This window comes from Hemitrygon akajei, chromosome 4, assembly GCF_048418815.1.
Source record: "Hemitrygon akajei chromosome 4, sHemAka1.3, whole genome shotgun sequence".
Lineage (NCBI taxonomy): Eukaryota > Metazoa > Chordata > Chondrichthyes > Myliobatiformes > Dasyatidae > Hemitrygon > Hemitrygon akajei.
This window is the reverse complement of record NC_133127.1, coordinates 171572930-171594294: the sequence shown is the minus strand read 5'-3', so window position 1 is coordinate 171594294 and position 21365 is coordinate 171572930. Positions and strand designations below refer to the sequence as shown.

Genomic DNA, 21365 nt, shown 5'->3' with positions numbered 1-21365 from the left:
ATGCAATTTTATATGGTGTGCAATATTTGGGTATTTATATAAGAGCATTTTGAATGGTTGGTTAATAAAGCCTTATAAGATCCTTATATTCATAAATGTAGTATACAAAATCAGAGAGACTTAAGTTAAACCTGCATAAATCAGTGGTCAGTTTACAATTAAAGTATTGGTGGTCACTTCGTTGAAGAAAGGGTGTGAAAACAAAAATTTATTGGAATGGTTCAGCTGGTTTCTGTATATAGTTGGAATGGAGAAGCTGGGAAGTTCATGGAGTAGTACAGATGTGCAAGATCATGACAGGTTTATATAGGGCAAATAGGGAGAGTAATCATGTACTGTGAATAGTTAAGGATGAGTGCATTTGAAGTTATCAGCAAAGGTGATCAGAAAGATGTGAGGAAAACATTTTTTATAAAAATGGAGAATACTCATGATCCAGAACTTACTCTTTGTGAAGATGATGAAATTGAAGTTAATCAAAGCTTAAAAGGAATTGAATGACAACTTAATGGTCAGGGTTGGGGGAGGAGGGTGGAAGTAGGATAGGAGTCATCAGAACTGTGGGGAAAGAGAAGGAATAAAATAGGCATGCTTGATGACTGCCAAATATGATGGACTGAATGGCCTCTTGGTTTGCAAAGAATTTTATTTTCTCCTCAAGCTTAAATGAAGAAGGAATGAAGACATAAACTTGAAATGCGGCTTATAAAATTGTAAGATATAGTATCAAACATGTTTGCACATACAGTTCCAGCTCCCTCATCCTAACCAGTTTATTGACCTTTATGAGCTTGTAAGCTGTTCTGAGATTTAATTTATTTTACTTTATGTGTATGTATAGCTGATGCATGTTTACTCTATTAGATTAATCTAGGTGAGTACAATTAAGAAGAATTTTCTCTAAACTTCAGCTCAAACTATTTTATCAGAAGTTTGTGAAATGAGCTTATAGTGACCACCTTAAAGGATAATTTTCCTTCAATGTGCTCTTGAGATAAACACCATATTTTAATGCAACTGGCAAAAGGCTGGTTCTCTGCATCATTAATGGATCAGTGTATCCATTAACAAAGATTTGTGTACATTGCTGCATTACAAAGAACATTGTTACACAATTGAGACATTTATAAATGTAGAAACCTCAATGTATGTCTTTTTTTTGCTATGTTGCATAATTTAGCAAAATAGCTAATGGAAAAATATCAAAGAAGACCAATTTTTTTTGTCAGAGCATTCTCTTCTTTCTGATCCCAGAAAGCTTAGTTTTACCACTACGTTTATTTATGCTGCGACTTCTATGACTGTTTTAAATGATCTTTGGCTGCAACAAATGCTCCACTCAATATAGCATTAATGTGACTTTGGGGTCGTAATTGCCCTTTGTGTATACAGTATTTATGAATCATGTCTTGAAAAACATCAACCTTTGCTTGTCCTGATTTCCACTTGGAACCACACCACATTGTTCTTTCAGTTGCAAGCTTGCTGATCTGATCAGCTTATTGAATGCATTCAGACCATTCAGCATTCACATCTATTAATGTATTCAATCAGGAAAAAGACAAACTGTGGTATAACCAGTTTTAGATTCAATGGACTTACTTGAACTGTGATTTTTTAGAATACAAATTAGTTGCTGAGATGTGTAATGCTGCGAAGACAAACACAAAGCCATTTTTTGTTATTACAGGAATTTTGTTGAAATATTTTAAACAGGGCATCCATCATTAAGGATCCCCATTACCTAGGACAGCCCTCTTCTCGTTGCTGTTATCAAGGAAGAGGTACAGAAACCTGAAGGCACACACTCAAAATTTCAGAAACTGATTCTTCCCCTCTGCCATCAGATTTCTAAATGAACAATGAACTCACAAACGCTATCTCATTTAAACAAAAATCTTTTGCTCTCTCTTTGCATTACTTATTAAATTTTTATATATACTTATTGTAACACAGTTTTTTTATTATTATTCTTATTATGTATTGCAATGTACTCCTGCAGCAAAACAGCAAATTTCACGTTGCCAGTGATATTAAACCTGACTCTGATTGTAATTCTTTGCTGGACTTTTGATGATTAAAATGGCATTTGAACAATACATTAAAAAATATCTATTCCAATTGCAGATTCAACTGAAACTGCTCTTCAAGAAAAAAAACACGAGGAAAGTTAGGCTAAGGAACCCATCTAATCATTTTGGGGGCACTACTAAAGCCTCATCATCCAATAAAAAGAACCAACATATGGTGCTTCAGATTCTGTCATCCTGATGGTGTGACCAATAATCCAAAAAGCGAAATTAAGTACATGTAGGCAATTGTAAAATATTGTCCTTGCAAAACCACTGACCTATCTCAGCCTCATCTGAAGTGTGTGTGGTTATTTCATTTTTCCAATTGATGTGCTGCCCATAAAGGGATTGTTGATGTTCTCTATTTTCTTTCTGTAGCACTCTTGCTTTATACCTGCCTGCTGTTCCCTGGACGCACTCCTGGCCTTGCTAGTGCACCATTGTCATTGATACAGAAAGAAACTAACTTTTGACTTGTTTTACCGACATGCAGTGCTGCAAGAAATGAATATGTTTTAAATAAAATTTCTACCCTTATTATTCCTAGTATAAGTACTTTTGTAAAAAGCCATCCAGATGAGATGAAATGGGTTTGTGTATACAGCCTTTTACAAAAATTGCAGATTTTAACTTAACATATGTTGGTGGAATTCCTTGTGCAACATAATCAACAACTACATACCGGTATATATTTTGTTACCTAGTAATTTGGAAAAAGTCTTTTGACCCAGTTATATTTCACCCATTTAAAAATCACCATGACAAGGTAGTGTTTGCGACAGTCATTTTTTCCAAATTTTTAAGTTCTGTAATGAGGTTTCTATACTTTCCGCTGTGTCAGGAACTGAAACTAGATTCACACTGGTGACATTGTGGATGATTATAATTAAACACATTGTAAACACATGTCTTTCCTATTGATCAAAGATCATAAGAAGGTAATCTTATTCTCCAGGTACATTACTGGATTATCGAAAGAGGTTATAGATGCTTATAGAGCTATATTTCAGCTGTGCTAGGAGTGTTGATGGAAAATTGATTTCATACAATACTTGCTGAATTTTGCACCTCATTTGTATTATAAACAGCTGATTAAACTGCTTGTGCATTCATCTAGTTGTTGACCAGTGGTTTTGTGCACTTATCTGAATACCATTGATTGAACCAGACCAAGAAAGCAAGAATCAAATTGATTTAAACTGTTGAAGATTAATTCTGTTAATTTAGCTATCAGAAGCCACCGTGCAGTTATGTAACTCAGCATTAGTTAAGTTTACTGCAGCCACAAAATATTGAATCTACTTGAATGTTTTGCAATTCCTAACTGTTTCATACATTACTTACCATAATTTCAGGTTAATCTATGTAACAATTTCAGAAACATAATTCTGTCAGCATATTTAACACTTAGCATAAAATGCAAGTAATTGAGCTTAACATGGTCGGCTATTCCTGCCTCCTACCTCCTGACTTTAGCAATGCAGATTTGCAGAATGATTTTGAGGGCTTATGAAAGGATGCTGGATGGCAGTAGTGTCTGATAATGACACGGATTTGAATTATTATTACCCCCAGAGAATGATGTAACAATTTCAGACAAGCTGCAGTAATAATGTGTAGAGAAAGATGCTTTTGTAGAATTGATCATGCCATGGAGACATATCAAACTGTTGCATATGAAAAAATTTTTTTGGAAAATGAAAGATGTTTGTTTGCTTGCTTATTTATTTATTTATTCATTCATTCATTTGTCTGCCTGTTTGTTTGTTTGTTTATTTATTTATTTGTTTGTGTGTTTATTTATTTATTTTGTCTTTTTCCCCCACGTTGGACGTTTGTCCATCCTGTTGGGTATAGTCCATCATTGATTCTAATGTGTTTACTGTGATTGCCCCAAGAAAATGAATATATATATATATAATATGTGTGTGTGTGCGCGCGCCTAAGACTTTTGCACAGTACTGTATGTACATTGATTTAGAAATTTATTTTGAACTTTGAGCTTTGCTCTTACATGGGCAAATCACTGGAACAATTCAATGCCAATATCATTCCATAAACAGTCAGGTAACAGTTGATGGAGATTTATTTTGTCAAGGCGCTAGGATAACATATTTTTCTTTAAAAGGTGTTCATTTTTATCATCAGATATGCACAGGTACATGGGATCTTATTGTAGCATCTCACCCTCCACCAATCTAATATGCGCTCAGTTGTTCTAAACTGCAGTCCAAGACCACACACTGAGGTAAAATAGTTTAGCAAAAATGGTTGTGCAGAAAGGATGCTTGTGCCCTGAGGGGATTGCATGATGTGATGTTAACATGGAAATATGCCATCCATTACAGTTTCATGTTTGTGTCCTACACTTGGGCTCATAATCCCTGCTGCCATCACTATTCCTTTTGTTTCTTTATTATCCTTTTCTTCAATAACAAATCTTTCTAACCCGTTCTTCATTATTACCATGATGTCTGCTTTAGTCATCACTCTTATAGGTATTTGCAAAGCTCTGCAGCCCATTCTATAAAAACAAGTGTCTTTTGTTGTCTGGCTTAAACCTTTGCATTTCCTCGCAGGAAATTGTTAGTCACTAAAGAACTGAAAATTCTGGAATTGCCTTGAAAGTTGGGTAGTATCTGTGAAGAGTAATATTGATAGCCTTTCATAAGCATTGGGAAAATTATAGATAAACTAGATGAAAATTACAGATCCGTGATTCCATGGTTCTATAAAATAATTAAGGATTTAGAAGCAAAAGAGCAATCAAAGGAAGGTGTGTATTAAGGTAAAATAATCTGAGAGACTAAATAACAAAATTGATGATAAAGCAAGGTGAAAGAGGGTAGAAAGGGTATCATTGAATAGCAGAGAATGGCTCTATTGGAAGTACAAGAAAGAGAATGTGAATGTTTATCTGAGCTTTCAGAAGAAAACCCATTCTGTAAAGGTGAAATGCATACATTGTCGATTGCTGATTAACAGAAATAATTCCTTTTGTACACACAAGGCAGTGATGTTGATAATTGGAAGAAGATGTAATGAGTTGTATAGTATAGTCTCAAAGATAACAATGGAGAACGATTTTTCCAGAGAGCGGCTACCAGTCTCTGTGAAGGAGACCACATGATGCATACAAATAAATCACACAGTGCCAAAGCAGGCCCTTTGGCTCACCAAGTCCATGCCATTCATCAAGTATCTGTCTCTGCCAGTGGTTCTCAAAGTGACCAATATTGCCTCCCTATAGGCGGTGGGAGTTTCTAAAGGGGTGATAAAGATAAAAGGGGATGTGTGGGGGGCTGAGGAATTACGGGCTTAATTTAAGAAATGAAAAACTTATTGTAAGCACTTGATCCTTAGTGCCTCATAATTGATTACAATGATCAGTTAATCCCCTCATCCCTTGCTAACCCATCATTCTCTTAGACTTTGTTCAAAGTGCATTATAGTTGTTGAAAACTAATGTGACGGTTCTGTATTTGGCATATCAGAAGAAATCTGGACTGAATAAATCGTGTTATTTCCAGGCCCAGCCTGCACGTTATTGCTGTTCACTATTATAGTACTTTATTAGCTAGTATGGTTCCTGTACTCTAATCATGCAGTGACACAATTCCTGTGAATTAGGGTATGGCGTTCATTGGGGTAAAGTTCAGAAGCTGCCCTTTTGAATGGTCTTTAGAAATGACCGCATTTTCTAGCCCACGGACCAACTGAGATATCGCTGCCCTACTTTGTGCACGCTCAGGCAAAGAGTCAGGTTTTGTCTGAGCTATGATGATGTAAAAATTTTCCCTTATGTTGATCATAAAGCATGAGGTTTGACTTAAACAACAGGTGATTGACCATGGTAATTATTCCATAACAAAAATGGCAGAAGCAGACCAAATGGAAAGGAAGTGTAGACAGTATCATGTGGTGTATCTGTAATATAGATTTATATCAGTACCAAGCAATCAAGAGCAGCCAATGTGTCTGTCGTGTGAAAACATTTTCTTCAAATGAGGCAATGAAATGACCCAGGCTCTTTGAACAGTTGAAGACAAAGCAATCAAGAACTTGGTTTAGGTTCAGTCACTTCATTGACATTTCCAGAGACGGAAAACACTTCAAAACATGTTTGCCAGCATTTCACACCAAAATAGTGATGGTTTATGTTCTTCATACAGTATTTCCTTGCTCATTGCTAAGTCTGGAAAACCCCATACAATTGGAGAAGAACTAATTCTGCCTGCAGCAAGGGAGGCTCTGAGTATGGTTTTATGTAAGTCCCGAGACCATATAATTAGAAGGATTTCACTCAGCAACAATTCAGTTTAAAGATGAATAGATGAAATGTCTGAAAATGTGGAGAACACATTGTGCACCATCACGACAATGGAATTGCTCTGCAGTTAGATGAATCAACTTTGCCAGGCACAAGTCTTTGCTTCTTGGCTATGTTCACTTCATAAAAGATGAAAGCATGGTTCAAGTGTTGTTATTTGCAAGGGGACTGAAACAAATACGAATGGAGTAGAAAATCCTACAAAAACTTGAGGATTCCTTCTGGTACATCACAGGTAAAGCCCTTCCAACCATTGAGCACATCTACATGAAACATTGCAGTAGAAAAGCAGCATCCATCATCAAAGATGCTTGCCACCCAGGCCATGCTGTTTTCTCACTGCTGCCATCAGGTAGAAGATGCAGGTGCCTCAGGACTCACACCACCAGTTCAAGAACAGTTACTATCCCTCAACCATCAGGCTGTTGAAGAAAAGGGGATAGCTATACTCATTTAAGGACTCTGTTATATTGTTATTTCATGCTCATTATTTATTGTCTCTGCATTTGCACAGCAAGTTTTTATGCTTTTTGAAACTTTGAAGACCAAATGCTTCATTCAGTAATCAACTTAAGAATGTTTGGCATGACAATTCTTATTTGTCAGAATTGTTTGCAAAATTTAATGAAATCAGTCTTCAGTTGCACGGAAATTATGTCAATCTTATCATTGTCAAATTAATCCTCTCCACATTTCTATCCAAGCTAACCATTGGGTGCCACACCTTTTCTATTTTCCGAACAAGCCTGACGTGGAGGAGAAAGAAGGAATACCAGATATTGATCTTTAGCAGTACCATGCAGACCTGGGTGAGCTGCATAAACACATGTCAGAGAGATTTCAGGATCTTCTCTCAATCCAAACTGCAGATTGTGTAACCTATTCGTTCCTGTACACTTGTAAAGAGGAATTAACAAGGAAGGTTGGAGGGAGAACTGATCTCACTACAAAATGACTTTGAGCTGAACTTAGGGTTCAAAAAATCATATCAAAACTTCTGGTTGCAGAAAGAAATCCCTGAACACTATCCTACACTATGGAAAAAGGTCAAGATGTTCTTTATTGCCTTTCCAACATCATATTTAGTGGGCGCTGTTTCAGTGTAGTCACCCAACTCTTTCAAAGGTTAAGTATCACTGGCATGAAATTTGTTGTTTTGTGACAGCAGTACATTGCAATAGATAGTAACAAAGAACCTATATTTTATATATATGTATAAAATTAAGATTTGCAAAAAGCGAGCAAAAACATAATGAAGTAGTGTTCATGGGTTCATTGTCTCATTTAGTAATCTGCTGGTGATGGAGAAGAAGCTGTTCATGAAATGTTGAGTGTGTCCCTTCAGGGTCCTATTCCACCTTCTTGATGGTAGCAATGAGAAGAAGGCATGTTCTATCTGGTGGGGTCCTTAATGATGCATTGTACCTTTTTGAAGCATCACCTTTTGAAGGTGTCTTCAGTGCTGGGAAGGCTATCGCCATGATGGAATTTGCAAATTTCTGCAGCTTTTTCCAATCCTGTGCAGGGCCCCCTCCATATCAGTCAGTTAGAATGCTCTCCACAGTACTTCTGTAGAATTAGAATGCTCTCCAAAGCAATGAAACAGACTGCAAAGTACTAAATATGGGGATCTGAGACTCCTGAGTGACATTCAGCCTGATGTTGAGAAGTTGGTATCACTGCACCAAGCCCATCTTATCTCATTGAAAGGTGAAAATATAATGAATCATTGGACAACAAATGCATACGCTAAAATTCTTGATGAAAGTTGTTTTACTGTAATTAAACAAATAAATAATTTTATTTGTGGCTTTAAATAAATTTGAATATTTTTTGCAAATACTTATCACTACAGTTCCTATTTCTTGTCACTGTGCATTGTAAATCAAAATTATTTATTGTTTTTATGTAATGGCCAGAAAGGGAGAGGGAGACTGTAGGGATGTCATCTGGGAACCAAGGGAGCAGTAATCCAAAAAAGTTGTGGAACCACTGATTTATATTAATCCCATTTACTAGCACTTCATCTGCAGTTTCTAGCACTCATTCCATAGTCTGAAAAACGGGCAACTGCTTTAGCTGGAAACTGTATTTAGAGTATTGAGGAACAAAGAGTTCCTCATGCACAAATTCAAATATCCTAAGTATTTGAACCAACCCAGGGCTACGGCCTAAGTGCTGGTAAATGGGCTTTGTATAAATAGGTCTTAACGTTTGTGAACTTTGTGAGTTTAAGGAATATTTCCATGCAGTGTAAATCTGTGATGGGAAGCAATGGAGTAAAGGGGTGGATGGGCATTGAATGTGGTTGCATATGAAGGTGCAATGGAAAGGGGAATGGAAGAGTGAAATAGGATTCATCATACGGGGAGCTAGTGGAGTGTGAAGTCAAGACCAAGGCAGCTGTGTTTATGTCCTGTGCAGTAGACAAAGTGGTGGAAGTTGCAATATAGGAAACGGAATATGCATGGAATATGGCCCAATCAATTATGATGTGGAGAAAATTATCGATCATTGGTCATAACTTAATTCTGTCAGTTCAGTATCATATCTTGAAAGATGCACCTTATTTTCCTTTGTAGAAAAGAAGCTATTTTTATCTGGTATAATTTCAAAATTAGGATAATTCATAATTCATATTTATATTTATAAATTGAATGACGTAACATTGTAAATTTAGGATACAAGTTTAATATTTTTGATAATCTATTGATATATTAATATTAGACAAAAATATGGAGACATATATATCAAAGGCAAGACAACATTTAAATTAAGAAGCAGAGAAAGATGAGCAGCTCTGTGAGCAAATGGCTTTGGATTAAGCCATGTCAACAAATAGGAAAATGTTTATTGTAACTAAAGTATGCATTATCTTAATGCATGGGAAAGAAATGTAATAATATAACAATATCTCAGATGTGTGCTGGTTCAGTTTTAAACATTGACCTAGTTTTCCAGCGCTGTACAACACAGATTCACCAGAATCCATGGTGAATTAGCCGTTTGGATTCAGAACTGGCTTGGTCATAGAAGACAGTGGATAGTGGTTGAAGGGACTTATTCTAGCTGGAGGTCTGTCACCAGTGGTATTTCTCAGGGATCTGTGCTGGGAGGACTCTGCTGGTTGTTATGTACATAAATGACCTCTATGAAAATGTAGATGGGTGGGTTAATAAGTTTGCAGATGATGTGAAGATTGGTGGTGGTGTGAATAGTGTAGAAAACTGGCAAAGAAAACACTAGGAATTAGATCAGTTACAGATTTAGGCAGAGAAATGACAGATAGAGTTTAACTCAGCGAAATGTGAAGTGCTGCACCTTAGTAGGTCAAATGTAAAGAGCCAGTACATTGTTAACAACAAAACCTTTAACAGAGTTGATGAGCACAGGGATATTGAAGTCCAAGTTCATAGCTCCCTGAAAGTGGCTACACAAGTTGATAGGGTGGCTTATGAAGGCATATGGCATGCTTGCCTTTATTAGTCGAGGCACTGAGTTAAAAAGACAGGAAGTTATATTAGAGCTTATAAAACTCAAATTAGGCTGCATCTGGAATATTGCATACATTTGCCCCATTATAGGAAGGATGTTTGAGACCGTCGTGAGGGTGCAGAGATTTTAACACCATGCTGGCCAAAGTAAAGAGGGCATGTTTTGTCTGGAACAGTAAAGGCTGAAGTGAGATCTGATAGAGGTTTCTAAGATTATGAGAGGCATAGATAGAGTAGACAGATAGTATCTTTTACCCAGGGTTAAAATATCTAATACCAAAGGGCATGCATTTAAGGCGAGAGGGGGTAAGTCCAAGGGAGATGTGGGGGGCAAGATTTTTCAAACAGAGTACTTGCTACCTGGAATGTGCTGCCTGGGGAGGTGGTTGAGGCAGATACATTCGGAACTTTTAAGAGATGTTGAGGTAGGCACATGAATGAGAGGAAAATGGAAGGATGTGTGCATATATACATTGTGTAGGCAGAAGGGATTAGTTTAGTTGGCTATTTGATTACTAATTTAATAGGTTCAGCACATTGTGGGCCAAAGGGCCTGTTCCTCTGCTATTCTGTTCTGTGTTCTATGTAATTGTACTGGGAGTTAAAATCATTTGGATAAAAAATTGATTTATATTTCTTTGACTTCAAAACTTTATTGATTGATCAAAAAATGACAGAGGTTTGGTAAGGTGTGTGGAGAGAAATAATCTCCTCTCTTGTAGAATCTAGAACAACTAACAATAAGAAAAGTAGTCCCAGGTTAATTAAGAATGAAATTAAAAGGATTATTGCATTCAGAGTTAACATTTTCTCTAATAGCCTATGAATATCAAATCAATTTGAATTTTTAATACCGGAAATGATAAATTTTCAAGAGTATCTAGGGATTATTGAACAGGTTTAAGAGATGAGTAACCTACTTTTGTTCCTGAGTTTGTGTGATATCTATTGAAGAAGTCTTGAGGACAAAATAAGCTTAAAAGATCTGCCATTGATCATGTTTAGTGAAGAAATGGAAAGTCTGAATCAAAAGCAAGATATGTTTAATCCTTATCTAGAATCAATTTTATGTAAGGAGTAAGCACATGTGTAGGAATAGTATATATCACTTTCAACTCTCACTGGTTTTAGTACTGGAATCTAATAAAATGGTCTTTTAGTGTGTTGCACTGTTTTCTTTTCATGACTATGTGTGGGTGTAAAGTGGCTCTCTTTAAGGTCATGTTTAAAGAACATTTTAAAATCTGCTAATAAGGTACACATAAATACGGTTTTGACTTTGTTAGGTCTATTCACAGAGAATAGAAATGTATCTTGTAAGCCTTCTCTAAAGTATTATTCAAGTTTTAGTGCTCATTGTAGTTCTGTAAATTTTGCTATCTTAAATGTATAATTTCACACTGCATTAATAACATCTCAAGCAAACGCTTCTTCATTTTATACCTATCATACTGATGACAAACATTGCCCTAATTTTTAAAGCTAGAGCTGTCCATAACTGATATGAATATCATGTAAGTAGAAACAGTTTCCCAGGGTTGAAGCTCATTAAATGGGGTTATACAGTGCATGTTTCAAAGATAATATGCCAAATATTAATGTGAAAGGGTTAGGACCGTGAAAGTAATCAATAAGACTTTAATCTGTCATTATAAGCTAACTTGCTTTTTCAGGAAAATGGAATCAGTGCCCCATTTCATCTGCCCAATGTACGATTTCAGCCCCTAGCTACGTGGTTGACTTTGATATTGTTTGAAATGCTTTAGCAAGTCATTCCATCATTAACAATCAATGCAAGGCTTGTTTCTGCATTGTGTCCAGTTGTTCCAGGGTAGAACAACTGACCATTTATTGTAGAGGGCTATTTGCTCCTCTTTGGAGTTTCCAAACAGGGCAAATCCTAATGATGAAATGTGTTTTTTTTTTGTTTTTGGAACATGCAGTAACTTGAACCACATAGCACCTGTTTCATGGCCCAGCATTATGGTTGTTCCACAGCTAAACCTATCTTTATTTGTCTGTGCTATTAATGATCATAAAACATGCTGAAAAATACTAAGCTATCAATTTTTGATTTCCTATCCAACAGGGCATAGATTGCACTTGCTTGTAAACCTCATAGTGTGAGGTGGGGCTAAGATGAGCATAACTAGTGACGAAGTAAATTTCCTGGTTTATCGTTATCTCCAAGAATCAGGTAAGACTATTTGTGTACACAGCAAATGGTTTTCAGTAGACTAGTAAACTAACTGGTTTATGTAAATCCTGTTTTCATGCAGACACCTCAAGTTTGTAATAAAGTTTGTGATTTGATATTAGAAGCTCAGCTTTTTAAAGAATGGTTGGCAGATTTGTAAGAAAATTAAGCCATAGTTTACTCAGTCCCTGAATGTAAGCATATGCAGGCAAGCCCTTAGAACTGGAAGGTATTCACATCTTACAGGTGGCTGTTGTGTGTGGCTGGGAATTGTACAATAATAACTTTGTCTACACAGTTTGGCATAAAATTATGCAGACTTTACACGTCCACAGTTTCAAAAGAGAATTTCTAGGTACTGGAGACTTTCCTTATGAACTGCTCAATCAATTGGTACACTTAAGTGTTTCTTCTTTACAAGCATTTGCTCACGATCTTTCTTTTGTCTGATCAATAATCCTTTAACATCAATTTATGAAGTCAATTGGTAGGCCAGACAATCCCTGAGGATATGATTTCCTTTATCTGTTAGACCATTACAATTGGCAGCAGATGAGTAGCATAAAGAATAAGAGCAATATCAGAACAGTGTTTTAATAACTTCATCAGTGCAGTTATAATATTGTATAATAGTAAATATTATTTCCCTAACTGCAGTAAGGTATTTATAAAGTTCACTATATGCTGCAACATTAAGGTTTTTAATGCATGTTGTGTCTGTTTTCCATTTAATGTGTTAATGAAAATGAATCAGTGCTGTTATGTAGATGTGAATTGTTTTTGAATGTGAACACTTAGCTTGTTAAGTATTTTTTCTTTCTGCACATTAGTATTGTTACTCAGAAAATGTTAACAAGTTACTGCAAGATCTCATTTATTGCACACATGAATGCATGTTAGTTGACAACCGCCAAAATTTTTAAAATATTATTTGCCATGTTCCTTAGTCATTCTTCTTTATTGCAATTATTTGAGGAGAATGCTCTATATTAGGGTGACGAACTTCTCACATTTCATCTCCAGCTAGTGGTGGAAGCTGAATCATTGTAAATATTTGATGGGTCGAGGAATAGAGGGGTATGGGGAAATAGCACAGAAAATAACTGAAGATCACATATTAAATAGTAGGGCAGCCTTGAGGGGCCTGATCATCTACTCCTTTTAATTTCTTATGTGTTTCGTGTCTAAGCTGATACAGGGTTTTTTGAACAGGTTTCAAACTGTTCCTGATCTCCCATACAGAATCTTTCACCTCAGCACCACTCTCCTACACTAATCTCATTCCTCTTGATTCCTTTATCATATATAAAATGGTACTGATCTCTGTCATGAATAGATTGTGCAACTGAACATTCAATGCCCTCTTACATTAAGAATTCCAAAGATTCAGTACCCTCTGGAGGCCAACTTTCTTCTCATGTTGTGAAGGACTGACTCCTTATTTTGAGAATGTGATATCTGATTCCAGTAATTCCAGCCAGAGAAAAAATCAAGTCTGCATTCACCTTGTCAAGTTCCAAAAGAATTTTGTATGTTTCAGTGCGATCACTCCTCACTGAAAAGAGTGTAGGCACAGTCTGCATGATCTCTGTTGGTAAACATACCTGACATCCCAGGAACCAATCTGCTCAGTGCAAATATAGTTCCAAGTATGAATGGTGGTCTATGAAAAGAATATTGTGAATTTTCATGTCCATTGTCATTCTCAAGATAAGGAGGAATAGAACAATAAAATTGTAAAAATGTAAGTGCTTTCCTACTCCCAACAGTGGCACAGGGCACTGCCAGCTTGACACTCACTTTGAAGTACTGAATCCAGGTGCCCATGGCAAACTATGAAGCCCCATAAGATCAATAGCACCCCAAAAGAATTTTGAGGAACTACAATAATATGTGTGAATTATTTATATGAAGATTATTCACAAAATTGATTGTCTCACCAGCTGTTTGTTTGCTTATAATTTATCCATTTAAAGCAGATCACTTAAATCCAAATAATATCTATTTTTGGTACAGATAACCATTGAACATTTTTAAATGCATTGTTTGTAGTTCAGAAGATCAAATCAGGAGTTCAGAAGGCATTTTATTTAATTCACAATGCATCGGGTACCTTTCACAAAAATATAAACCATCTTACTTGACATGTAGCACATTTCATGTGAGGGCAATTGACTTTGACTTCTCAAATAAATTATAAACAACTTTTGGAAATATTTTGGATGACAGTGTTTGATAGGTAAATAGAGAGGTATAACCTGGGCCTCTGCACCTCCCTCTGTAATTGGATCCTCGACTTCCTAACCGGAAGACCATAGTCTGTGCGGATTGGGTAACATATCCTCCTCACTGACGATCAATATTGGCACACCTCAGGGGTGTGTACTTAGCCCACTGCACTACTCTCTGTATACACATAGGCATAGCTCAAATACCATCTACAAATTTGCTGACGGTACAACCATCGTTGGTAGAATCTCAGGTGGTGACAAGAGGGTGTACAGGAGTGAGATATGCCAACTAATGGAACGGTGCCACAGCAACAGCCTGGCACTCAACATCAGTAAGATAAAAGAGCTGATTGTGGACTTCAGGAAGGGTAAGACGAAGGAGCACATACCAATCCTCGTAGAGGGATCAGAAGTGGAGAGAGTGAGCAGCTTCAAGTTCCTGGCTGTCAAGATCTCTGAGGACCTAACCTGGTCCCAATACGTCGATGTAGTCATAAAGAAGGCAAGACAACAGCTATACTTTATTAGGAGTTTGAAGCGATTTGGCATGTCAACAAATACATTCAAAAACTTATGTTGTACCATGGAGAGCATTCTGACAAGCTGCATCACTGTCTGGTATGGAGGGGCTAGTGCACAGGACCGAAAGAAGCTGCAGAAGGTTGTAAATCTAGTCAGCTCCATCTTGGGGTACTAGCCTGCAAAGTACCCAGGACATCTTTAGGGAGTGGTGTCTCAGAAAGGCAGTGTCCATTATTAAAGACCTCCAGCACCCAGGGCATGCCCTTTTCTCACTGTTAACATCAGGTAGGAGATACAGAAGCCTCAAGGCACACACTCAGAGATTCAGGAACATCTTCTTCCCCTCTGCCATTCAATTCCTAAATGGACATTGAAGATTTGGACTCTACCTCATTTTTTTTTACATGCAGTATTTCTGTTTTTGCACATTTTAAAAAATTATTCAATATATGTAATTGATTTATTATTATGTTTTTTTTCTCTCTGCTAAATTATGTATTGCATTGAACTACTGCTGCTAAGTTAACAAATTTCATGTCACATGCCGGTGATAATAAATCTGATTCTGATTCTGGTCCTTACCTTAAAACTGAGAAAACTGGCTACAATCTACTGTTGTCTACATGGACTTTAGTAAGGCCTTTGACAAGGTCCCGCATGGGAGGTTAGTTAGGAAGATTCAGTCGCTGGTATACATGGTGAGGTAGTAAATTGGATTAGACATTAGCTCAGTGGGAGAAGTCAGAGAGTGGTAGTGGAGGATTGCTTCTCTGAGTGGAGGCCTGTGACTAGTGGTGTGCCACAGGGATCAGTGCTGGGTCCATTGTTACTTGTCATCTATATCAATGATCTGGATGATAATGTGGTAAATTGGATCAGCAAATTTGCTAATGATACAAAGATTGGAGGTGTAGTGGACAGTGAGGAAGGTTTTCAAAGCTTGCAGAGGGATTTGGACCAGCTGGAAAAACGGGCTGAAAAATGGCAGATGGAGTTTAATACAGACAAGTGTGAGGAAGGAAAAACCAAGGTAGAACATACAAGGTAAATGGTAGGGCACTGAGGAGTGCAGTAGAACAGAGGTGTCTGGGAATACAGATACAAAATTCCCTAAAAGTGGCATCACAGCTAGATAGGGTAGTAAAGAGAGCTTTTGGTACTATGGCCTTTATAATTCACAGTATTGAGTATAAGAGTTGGAATGTTATGGTAGGGTTATGTAAGGCATTGGTGAGGCTGAATTTGGAGTATTGTGTGCAGTTTTGGTCACCAAATTACAGGAAGGATATTAATAAGGTTGAAAGAGTGCAGAGAAGGTTTACAAGGATGTTGCTGGGACTTGAGAAACTGAGTTACAGAGAAAGGTTGAATAGGTTAGTACTTTATTCCCTGGAGCGTAAAAGAATGAGGGGAGATTTGATAGAGGTATATAAAATTATGATGAGTATAGATAGAGTGAATGCAAGCAGGCTTTTTCCACTGAGGTTAGGGGAGAAAAAACCCAGAGGATATGGGTCAAGGGTGAAGAGGGAAAAGTTTAAAGGGAACATTGGTGGGGGGAGCTTCTTCACACAGAGAGTGGTGGGAATGTGGAATGAGCTGCCAGATGAAGTTGTAAATGCGGACTTACTTTTAACATTTAAGAAAAACTTGGACAGGTACATGGATGAGAGGGGTATAGAGGGATATGGTCCAGGTGAAGGTCAGTGGGACTAGGCAGAAAAATGGTTCGGCACAGCCAAGAAGGGCCAAATGGCCTGTTTATGTGCTGTAATGTTCTATGGTTCTACGTCTGCTACATTATGTTCTCGTATAAATTTTATGAAGTTATAAGTGTCTTCAATGGAAAAGATTTCTTTTCCACTCACTGATGGCAGTGTCTCATAATCTCTGGTTCCATAAAACTAGCACCCTCTCAAGAAGTCATTGTTTATATAAGATTGTAGTTGATAAGTACTAATAGAAGTCACATGGTAGATAAAACAGAAGGATTTCAAAATTTGGCGTAAGTTTATTCTATAACACAATAAGGTTTGTAATTGGTATTATGTGTGTATGAAATTTTAGAGTGATAACAGCCCAAAGGGGTAAAATTCAAGAGAAATTAGTCATTTTGGTTTTGTGAAGGGTAGATAGTGTTGCACTTGTAAATTAATGGTAGGATTTGGCAGAATCAACATGCACTTGTAAAAGGGAAATCATACGTACAAAAAGCTGGATGAATACAGCAGGTCGGGCAGCATCCGTTGAAAGAAGCAATCAATGTTTCGGGTTGAGACCCTTCATCAGGTCTCGACCCGAAACGTTGACTGCTTCTTTCAACGGGTGCTGCCCGACCTGCTGTGTTCATCCAGCTTTTTTGTACGTCTGATTTGACCACAGCATCTGCAGTGTTCTTTGTATTTAAAAGGGAAATCATGTTTGATGAATCTGTGTTTTTTTGATGCCGTAACAAGATCAGATGCAGAGGGAACCAGATGATGTGGTATATTTGGACTTGCAAGAAGTGTTTCAAAAGATGTCACACAAGAGATTATCAAATAAGATTAGAGCACACAGGTATTGTAAGTACTAAACTGCCTTAGATTAGTTAAAGAAAAATAGAACGATTACAAACAAACAGATCATTTTAGGTCTGGGAGAATGTAAATGTGGGGTGTTGGAGGGATCTGTGCTGTGGCCCTTGCTGTTCAATCATCTGCATGAGGAAATCAAGTATAAAATATTCATGTTTACTGATAATATAAAACTAAATGGTACTGTTGGCTGAGAAGTTTCATGGAGACAGGCTATATGAATATGCAAAGACATGACTGATCATGTAAAATATAGAAAAATGTGAGATTTTTGGGAGAAAAAGTAGGAAGGTGGGATTTTTTTTAAATAGTAAGAAAGCAAAACATATTAAATGCAAGAGATTCAGATCAGATCAGATGCAGACATTTGAAATCCAGAGGAAAACACACAAAATGCTGGATAAATTCTGCACATTAGGCAGCATCTTTAGAGAGAACTGTCAATGTTTTGGACTGAGACTCTTCATCAGGACTGGAAAGAAAGGGGGAGGAAGCCAGAATAAGGAAGTGGTTAGAGGGGAAGGAGTACAAGGTGGATAGCTGAAACTAGGTAAGGAGGAAGGTGGGTGGGGGAGGGGTGAATGAATTAAGAAGCTGAGAAGGGCTGAAGAAGAAGGCATCTGATAGGAGAGGACAATGGACTATGAGAGGAGGAGGGGGCACCAGGGGTAACTGATGGATAGGTGAAGAGAGGAGAAGGACGAAGGGAGGGGGGCAGAATGGGAATTGGAAAAAGAGAGAAGGGGATGAAAATACCAGAATTAGATAGATAGATAGATAGATAGATACTTTATTCATCCCCATGGGGAAATTCAACTTTTTTCCAATGTCCCATACACTTGTTGTAGCATAACTAATTACATACAATACTTAACTCAGTAAAAAAATATTATATGCATCTAAATCACTATCTCAAAAAGCATTAATAATAGCTTTTAAAAAGTTCTTAAGTCCTGGCGGTAGAATTGTAAAGCCTAATGGCATTGGGGAGTATTGACCTCTTCATCCTGTCTGAGGAGCATTGCATCTATAGTAACCTGTCGCTGAAACTGCTTCTCTGTCTCTGGATGGTGCTATGTAGAGGATGTTCAGAGTTATCCATAATTGACCGTAGCCTACTCAGCGCCCTTCGCTCAGCTACCGATGTTAAACTCTCCAGTACTTTGCCCACGACAGAGCCCGCCTTCTTTACCAGCTTATTAAGACGTGAGGCATCCCTCTTCTTAATGCTTCCTCCCCAACACGCCACCACAAAGAAGAGGGCGCTCTCCACAACTGACCTATAGAACATCTTCAGCATCTCACTACAGACATTGAATGACGCCAACCTTCTAAGGAAGTACAGTCGACTCTGTGCCTTCCTGCACAAGGCATCTGTGTTGGCAGTCCAGTCTAGCTTCTCGTCTAACTGTACTCCCAGATACTTGTAGGTCTTAACCTGCTCCACACATTCTCCATTAATGATCACTGGCTCCATATGAGGCCTAGATCTCCTAAAGTCCACCACCATCTCCTTGGTCTTGGTGATATTGAGACGCACGTAGTTTGAGTTGCACCATATCACAAAGTCCTGTATAAGTTTCCTATACTCCTCCTCCTGTCCATTCCTGACACACCCCACTATGGCCGTGTCATCAGCGAACTTCTGCACATGGCAGGACTCCGAGTTATATTGGAAGTCTGATGTGTACAGGGTGAACAGGACCGGAGAGAGTACGGTTCCCTGCGGCGCTCCTGTGCTGCTGACCACCGTGTCAGACCTACAGTCTCCCAACCGCACATACTGAGGTCTATCTGTCAAGTAGTCCACTATCCAATCCACCATGTGAGAGTCTACTCCCATCTCCGTTAGTTTGTGCCTTAAGATCTTGGGCTGGATGGTGTTAAAGGCACTAGAGAAGTCAAGGAATGTAATCCTCACAGCACAACTGACCCCATCTAGGTGAGAGATTAGAGAGCTAAATGAGCAAAAGTACATGTTCGACACAGCATTGAGGGCCGAAGGACCCGAATTGTGCCATAGGTTTTCTATGTTTCTAAAAGAAATTAGTGTTCAGATCTCAGACCTGGTTTTAGTTGTGGCTTCAGGTGCAGCCTACATTGATATTGTATGTTCTTGTGACCATGTAGGCTTCTACTCAGAGCTCCAGTTTCTGCCCACCTCCCCGGAAGTGTACTGGTATATTAATCAACTCCAGTAGATTGCCTCTTAGTGTAGATGAATGATAGAAGTGATCAAATAGCAGTTCTCAGGCTCGTTGAGAAAGAATAGGTTAAGGTAGTGTGAGGGAAATAAGAGGATTAATGAAATCATTCCTCTAGAAGCCAGCATGAATCCAATGGGCCAAGTGGCTTCCTCTGGTGTCACTGTAAATATAAGATAAAATAATTTGGAATTATTATCAATTACAATTGGAAATAAGAATAGGTTTTTCAACCTCTAGAGTATAAAAGACCCCATGAGATCACATCTGGAAAATTGTATGTGGGTTGGGCCTACCTCTCTAAATATAGAATACACTTGTGATAAAGGAAATACAACATAAATTTACTAGCTTGATTTCTGTCACTGATTCCACATATGGGACAGTAATTTATTTTGTTTGTATAATTTTATTTTGTCTTTGTAATTTTTTTTCCAGTTGTATCAACTATCTATGTTGTGGGTTGCTTAAAAATAGATTAACCTTTACTGATACCAAAGTGATGTCAATTCTGATGATAGCTTGACGTAAATTCTTCTTAACCTATCTTGTGGTACAGTGGCTGTGCAAGAGTTTAGTTCTCAGTGATTCAGAGGTCTGGACCACGTCCAGGCTACGTCCACACTACACCGGATAAATCCATAACCGAAGCTTTTTCTCTTTGTTTTTGCCCTCCATCCACACTAAAACGGTGTTTTCGTCCCCCGAAATTGGAGCTTTTCAGAAACGCTCTCCAAAGTGTGTGTTTTTGAAAATGCCAGATTGGCCGGATCAGTGTGGACGGAGTAACCGGAGACTTCTGAGAAAATGCTGTCATACGGCAGCGCGCTATTTCATTGTTTTCTTGAATGCAACCTAACAATTTCAGAACAGAGGGCAACGAAACTGACGCCAGAAGAGCTAGAAATGTACTCAGCAAATACTTTGACCCATAACTTACTGAATAAATAAGTATACTCACTTTGCCCTATTTTCTGTCTTTGCTCGTATGAAGGTGGTTTACCTATTTATGCAAGTACTTCTCTGACAATAGATGTGTAACAGCCTAATGTAACATTGTATAGAAATACAAGATAACACTAATGCAGATATGTTTTATACATTTAACAAGGTGCTTTATTAATGCAACAGAGTTAGTTAGTTTTTTAATGTTCGTCCAGTATTTTTTTAATTTTTAAGTTCTCCTGCACAAAAGCCAATAGCTGTCCGTCGTTTTAAGTTTTTCTAGTCTGTAACTACACAAACGCGCACTTTTATGGCGAGATTCGACACCAAACATGTCACTTGTTTTCGGTAGATGTGTCCTGCGCATGCGCAGGAGGAGGAGATTCACTGAAATCTCCGTTTCAATGTGGACAGAGATATTTTTAAAAATGCATAGTGTGGACGCCTATCGTTTTTACGTGAAACCGGCATTTGCAAAATTATCCGGTCTAGTGTGGACATAGCCTAAGATGTGAATTCGGAACCCACCAAGGCAGCAATGGTGGAACTTAAATTCAGAATAATCTAGAATTGGGAAAAATAATTAGGTGACCATAAAACTACTGAATTGTGGACAGGAGAGGGAATCTAGGCACTAAATTTAGACATGTGGATGTCTGTCCCAGGCTGGTCAACCTTGTAGAAAACACAAAGTACACTGCAGATGCGGTGGTCAAGTCAACACGTACAAACAAGCTGGATGAACTCAGCAGGTCGGGCAGCATCCGTTGAAATGAGCAATCAACGTTTCAGGC

General features: G+C 37.8%; 1 protein-coding gene across 3 annotated transcripts in view; it reads left to right on the top strand.

The window, feature by feature from the left end:
- Window positions 1-21365, top strand: part of LOC140726949 (F-box-like/WD repeat-containing protein TBL1X) — a 367315-nt gene that overhangs the window by 269440 nt on the left and 76510 nt on the right. For all 3 annotated transcript variants that reach the window (XM_073043994.1, XM_073043995.1, XM_073043996.1), the window contains one exon: window positions 11986-12093. In XM_073043994.1, coding sequence (XP_072900095.1) covers window positions 12036-12093 — 58 coding nt within the window. In that variant the 5' untranslated portion in view covers window positions 11986-12035. The remainder of the gene's footprint in view (window positions 1-11985; window positions 12094-21365) is intronic.